At 47.2% G+C, this 6,547-nt stretch overlaps 1 protein-coding gene across 1 annotated transcript; it reads right to left on the minus strand.

Annotated features, from left to right (window-relative positions):
* Window positions 1-4,461: 4,461 nt before the first annotated feature.
* On the minus strand, window positions 4,462-6,158 carry LOC123098139 (putative F-box/LRR-repeat/kelch-repeat protein At1g11620). The gene is made up of 2 exons (XM_044520037.1): window positions 5,985-6,158; window positions 4,462-5,887 (listed from the first exon to the last, which is right to left on the minus strand). Exon 2 carries the CDS (start codon window positions 5,836-5,838, stop codon window positions 4,681-4,683), a length of 1,158 nt encoding a protein of 385 aa, XP_044375972.1. The 5' UTR covers window positions 5,839-5,887; window positions 5,985-6,158; the 3' UTR covers window positions 4,462-4,680.
* Between the last annotated feature and the right edge of the window lie 389 nt (window positions 6,159-6,547).

Here is a 6,547-nt window from a genome sequence, read left to right on the forward strand (position 1 = left end):
GTCATGTCTGCTGAAGACCCTTGCGTTTCTTTGCTTCCAAAGTATCCAAGCCACCGCCGTCACCAGAGTGTCAAAGCCTCTTCTGTCTGCTCCCCTAAACTTCTTCCTTTCTCTCATCCACCAGTCTGAGAAGGTGTCATTTTGAGTTGTTCCTACAACATTGAGGCCTAGCAGGTTGAACACTCGATGCCACACCTCCTGTGCAAAGGTGCACTTGGCCAGTATGTGGTCAACATTGTCCTCCGCTTGTAAACACGTGAAGCATGGCGACGGTTGGTCCTGAAGACCGTGACGTGCTCGACTGTCCGATGTCCACAATCTGTATTGTAACGCCAACCAAATAAACAGCTTGCACTTAAGCGTCGCCCGGCTTCTCCAAGTACATGCCGCCGTCGGGGATTTCTGCAGGCCCGAGCAAAGGTAGTCATAGATCGATTTGGCCGAGTAGCTCGCCGTATTCGTCGCCGGCCAACAGAACAGGTCCGGTTCATTCACATCTCTGTGCACCGAAGCAAGCGCGTGGCAAAGGTGCATGCACTGCACTGCAGTTGGGCAGTGAAGGAAGCAGTGACGTCACAGTCCTCGTACCACCTGTCCTCCGTGGGTGCTTCATGGTCCGTCCGACTGTTAATGATTCTCGTTGGCACCGTCTCCATCAAGCGCGGCGCGATATCTGACACGCCGAGTCCGCGTATCCACTTGTCTCTCCAGAACAGGACGTTGTCGCCCCTCCCAACCACAATCCTGACCATGATGTCGAATATTGCTCTTGCGTTGTAGTCGTCCGCCATAGGTAAACCTTGCCATGGTCTGCTGGGGTCAGTTCTCCTTAGCCACTCCCACCTCACTCTCAGGGCCAGAGCCTTTCATGTTCTTAAGCCCTAAGCCTCCAAACTATTTCGATCGGCAAACTTGGTCCCATGCCACGAGGCATTGCCCTCCATTGCTTTTCTCCTTCCCAGCCCAGAAAAACGACCTCATCCATTTATTCATCTCCTCGAACACCCAATCTAGCGCGTCCGTAATCATCAGGTGGTGCACTGGCCTAGCTGCGACAACGGACTGAACCAAAACGAGCCGACCGGTTCGCTGTATAAGTCCTCGTTGCCAGGCAGGGATCACTTTCCGGACTTGGTCCAGCATGGGCATCCATTCAGCCCGCGTTAAACTTCGGATTGCAAGCTGTAGGCCGAGGTATTTGCAAGGGAATTCGGCAAGTCCACAGTGCAGTAATCCGGCCACCCGCTCCTTGTCCTCATGATCACCACGGATCAAGATCGCCGAAGATTTGCGGTAGTTAACTTTTAGCCCCGAGGCCTCCCCAAACACGTCCAACATCTCACAAACTACCGACATGTCTTGCTGCGAAGGTTTGACGAACAGCGCTACGTCATCCGCGTAAATCGATAATCTTTGCAGCGCCGATATTCTGGTATACGAGTTGAGCACGCCCACATCAGTGGCTTTGTTGATTAGCGCCGTTAGTGCATCCATGGCGATTACGAAGAGCATTGGCGAAATTGGGTCGCCTTGGCGCAGACCACAGGCGTGTAAGAAACTTCCTCCGGGAAAGCACCATTCTCATGAAGTACAAAGTTTTTGTGAGGAAAAAAAAGCATAATAAGAAGAAGGTTCAAATCCATTGAAGAAATATATTTTTATTGATCAACTGGTCCATCGGGGGAAACATGAAGACCAAAAGAATATTCAAGAGTTAAAAACACTAGCAGCACAGACGAGCTACGGCATGTGATTAACTCATCAAATCGAACTCACATTACAGACAAAAATCCCAAGAACAAAATTCAACCGTGCTTTCCTTCACAGCCATGAGATCAAAATCCTAAGCTTGACATCGTCCAGCACTGTGCTGGCAGAGTTGACCTCTAGCTTCCCTAATGCCAACTCCGTATTTTGACTCAACAACTCTAAAACACGCGCAATATACTACAGTAAAAGTCTCCATCATCATTACCCAAAATGTGTTTAGATTTAATTCCAAGGAGTTACAGTTTAAGATAACAACTTGATATTCCAGTGCATGAATACTACTCCCTCCGTTACGATGGGAGTAGTCATGGTGAGTAACACTGCCACAATTTCACTCTACTGTAACTAGTAACTACATCAATGGTGTGAAGATGCATGACATTATGGAAGCAACAAGGTAAGTTCAACAGTTAGGGCAACACCATCACTTCCAAATGCGTAGCGACATTTCGCCAAATCCAGCACCAAGCTCCTGATCATTGAACACAGTATAATACTCCCTCTGTATCAAAATATAAGACTTTTTTTATACTCCCTTTGTGTCAAACTATAAGACGTTTTTTGATATTCCCTTTGTATCAAAAAACGTCATATATTTTGATACAGAAGGAGTACTATGTTCTCAGCTGTAAGTAAATACTACCATAACTAATGTTCTTTTGCAAATTGCAGTCAACATGCCTGAAGTCTTTTCATACAAGACAACTTTCATGCATGACGGTGTTCAGTTTTCAACAATGCCTATGATGCCAACAAAGCATGAACGAATCTGGTGCAAACATCAGCAAGATAACTTGGCATACAAAAAAATAAAATCAAAACTATAGAATCACCAACATGTTGTCAAGAAGGAGCGTATATGCCTTTCTCTGCATAAAACACTAACGGTAGACAAAATTAGGAGCAGCTTATAGGACAATCACCTCAACAATGGGACAAAAACAACATAGTAGCATCAGCTCCAGATCACAATCTACAACTGCACGACTGAAAAAATTCTTCAGAGCATAATGATGATACCCTAAATTCCGGCAACGAAAACAGTACATAGCAATAATGGTTATATAATACTTACGAAGTTCTCAGCTGTAAGTAAATACTACTACCATAACTAATGTTCTTTTGGATATTGCAGTCAACATGCCTAAAATCTTTTCATATCAGAAACAAGTTCAATAAAAGCCATCATGGCCTGCAACCATCCAATATGATGCACAAGCCTTTCGAAATCATGTCCAGAACACATGCAATTCGTTCACAATTCATGCAATGGAAATTTTGCAATTTCCAACATACAGTGTACTGAAACATAATAGAGGATAACTGCACGGATTAAAAGGAACCCCTGTTGTCGTATTAAAAGAGAAAGAAGGAATCAACATCGTCCATGCACTCTACTGGAAGAGTTGGCCTCTAGCTTCCCTCATGCCAAATCCGTATTTCGACTCAATGACTTTAAAACAAGCGCAATATATTAAAAGGCACCATCATCATTTCCCAAAAAATGTGCTCAGATTTGAGTCCAAGGAGTTATAGGTTAAGATAACAACTTCATATTCTAGCGTATGAATACTAGTCATGGTAAGTAACACTGCCACAGTTTCACTCCACTGTAACTAGTAACTACATAAATGGTCTGAAGATGCATGGCATTATGTAAGCAACAATTTAAGTTCAACAGTTGGGCATCACTTCCAAATGTATAGGCGTATAGCGACCTTGCTCCAAATCCAGCACTAAGCTACTGATCATTGAACATAATATAATACTATGTTCTCAGCTGTAAGTAAATACTACCATAACTAATGTTCTTTTACCTATTGCAGTCAACATGCCTAAAATCTTTCATCGAGGGAAAAGCACATTAAAAAGGTTCAAATCCACTGGAGAAATATTTTTTCATCGATCAACTGATCCATGAGGGGGAACTTAAAGACAAAAATAATAATCAAGAGTTAACAACACTAGCAGCACAGAATACTAGTCCATATTCCAGTGCATGATAACTAGTCATGGTAAGTAACACTGCCACAGTTTCACTCCACAGTAACTAGTAACTTCATCAATGGTGTGAAGATGCATGGCATTTGTAAGCGACAATTTAAGTTCAACAGTTGGGCATCTCTTCCAAATGTATAGCGCCCTTTCTCCAAATCCAGCACTAAACTACTGTCATTGAACATGATATAAAACTATGTTCTCACTTCTCAGCTGTAAGTAAATATTACCATAATTATGTTCTTTTGCATATTGCAGGAAACAAGCCTAAAATCTTTTGATACAAGACAATTTTCATGCAAGCGTCAGCAAGATAACCCAGCAGACATAAATTCAGAAATGTGGAAGATGAATCACCAAACATGTAATCAAGAATGTGCATATCTGCTTTTCTCTGAGTGTAACAGTAACAGTAGACAAAAATTAGGAGCAGCTTATAGAACAATCTCCTCAACAATGGGACAAAAACAACATAGTAGCATTGGCTCCAGATCAAAATCGACAACCGAACTGCAACCACTAAAAAAAATACTTCAGAGCATAATGATGATACCCTAAATTCCAGCAACGAAAACAGTACATAGCAGTGGTATCCGTATCACAAACAAGTTCAATAACAACCATCATGACCTGCAGGCATATCGTCCGATATGATGCCCAAACCATTCGAAATCATGTTCCGAACACATGCAATTCGTTCACAATTCATGTAATGGAAATTTCCAACATACAGTGTACTTACTGAAACATAACAGGGGATAAGTGCACAGACACAAAGAAACACCTGCTGTCGTATTCAAAGAGAAAGAAGGAATCAATATCTGTGAACCTCTGTCACCGTAGTGCGAATCATGAAAAGGCTAACCAGTTTGAGTTTCATCAGCAGAGATTGCAGTATCCGAACCGGAACCATCAGGGAAACTCAAGCTCGGGGAACCATTGGCAGGTACCGTCATTCTGCTGCTTCCGAAGGAACTCAGGGAGGATGAGGCTCTCTTTGAGCACATGTGGAGTAATTCTGAGGCCCCGAGCAAAACAGTTGACAGATCCCTGAAGTTTATCCATCTTATCATAATGCGACAGCTTGCCCGGGCTTTCTAACACCAGCATATCCGATTCCAGCACCAGCACATCCCCCCCTTGATACAGGACAGCCGGATCATAAGCAGGTGTGAAGGACAGCTCAACCGGGTGCTTGACCCAGTTCATCTGCTCGTAGTCCTCCATGAACCAGATAACAGACTTCTGTGCAGATTGGTGGCAGCAGAACATGGCAAGCGTGCCGTCCATCTCAAACAGCTGCGCGTGGTGGCGCTCGCCCAGCATCGCCTCCGCGGGAGGAGGGATCCAGCTGAATGACTCAGCATCGGTGTCGAACACCAGAATGTTGCCCCCTTGGCTCCGTTGCGGCCGCCAGTGCAGCCTGCCGCGGAAGAGGACGGGCGGCGATGTGCTGGAGCTCTCCAGCCCTCTGGCCAGCCCGGCGGCCACGGCGGCCGACGACGCGAGCAGCTCGATGTCCCTGATCGCCTGCTGGGATCCCAGCGAGAGGACGTAGTAGGAGTACTCCCCGTCGAGGCCCTCGACCAGGTGGTACAGCACCCGGTACTCCCCAGAAGCGGCGTGCCTGTAGAACCCCACGAATTCCGGGCCATCACGAAACAGCAGCCGCAGGCGAGCACCTTGGCGCGTGGCGGGGTTGCAGACGAGGAAGGTCTCGCGGAAGCCGAGGAGGAGCAGGCCGTCGCAGGAGCCGTGGAGCGCGAGCGCGTCGGAGCCGATGGAGGGCACGCGGCCAGACACCGTAACCCGCATGACCGCCCGGCGCCTGTTGGTGCCGAGGTTGACGGCCTCGAGGCAGTGCTCGTCGTAAGCCAGGAGGAGGGGCTGCGCTGGCTGGCGGGAGTGGTGCTTGCGGATGAAGGCGGGGTCGGCGGCGAGGTCGCACCAGGCCTTGCAGGCGGCGCGGAAGCGGAGGAGGTGCTTGGGCGGCACGCAGGCGAGGATCTCCGGGATCAGCTCCTCGGGGAGGTCGCCGAAGGAACGTCGTTCGGTTTCCTTCGCCGCCATGGGAAGGGAGGAGGTGAGGTCGGAGGGGTTCGAGAACCTTGAGAAATGCCTGCGAATTCCCCAGATCCGAATGAGCGGGCGAGAAATTGCTGGAATCGCAGCGCGTGAGGACGCGATCGACTCAGGAACGACTGGTGCGAGCTCACCTGTTCCTCGATTTCCCTTGATCTCCCTCGATCTCGCCGCAGAAGAACTCGAGAACACCACCCTTTCGGCCGTTGGAAGACGACGAGGTCGACAACGCAAGAAAGGGAGGGGGGTGGAAACGCTGCGGTGCGGGAACCGGACATTCTAGAGCGTTCCTGGTTTTCTGGGCTTCCTTTTTATCTGGGCCTGGCCTAGGCGTAACCTGGGTCGAGCCGAATCTCCAAAAACAAAAAGTAAACTGGAACGAGCCTATGCTAACCAATCGCTGCCCTTAAATATCTACTGCTTTCTTGTTCTAAAAAAATATATCTACTGCTTTCTTTTACGGAAATGATAAATCCCGAACGTTCGGATTTTAAGAATGGCAGGCCGAACATTTTTCATGGCAACTTTAGTTCACGCGAGGTCGGCAAAGATGGCAATTTTCTGACAAAAAACACAAACTGGGACAAAGTTGCCATGTCTTAACAACTAAAGTTGTCACCTCGCGTCCACTAAAGTTGCCATGAAAAAACGTTCGGGATGACATGCTGAAAATCCGAACGTTCGGGATTTATCGAGG

The sequence above is a fragment of the Triticum aestivum genome, chromosome 4D (genome assembly GCF_018294505.1).
Source record: "Triticum aestivum cultivar Chinese Spring chromosome 4D, IWGSC CS RefSeq v2.1, whole genome shotgun sequence".
Lineage (NCBI taxonomy): Eukaryota > Viridiplantae > Streptophyta > Magnoliopsida > Poales > Poaceae > Triticum > Triticum aestivum.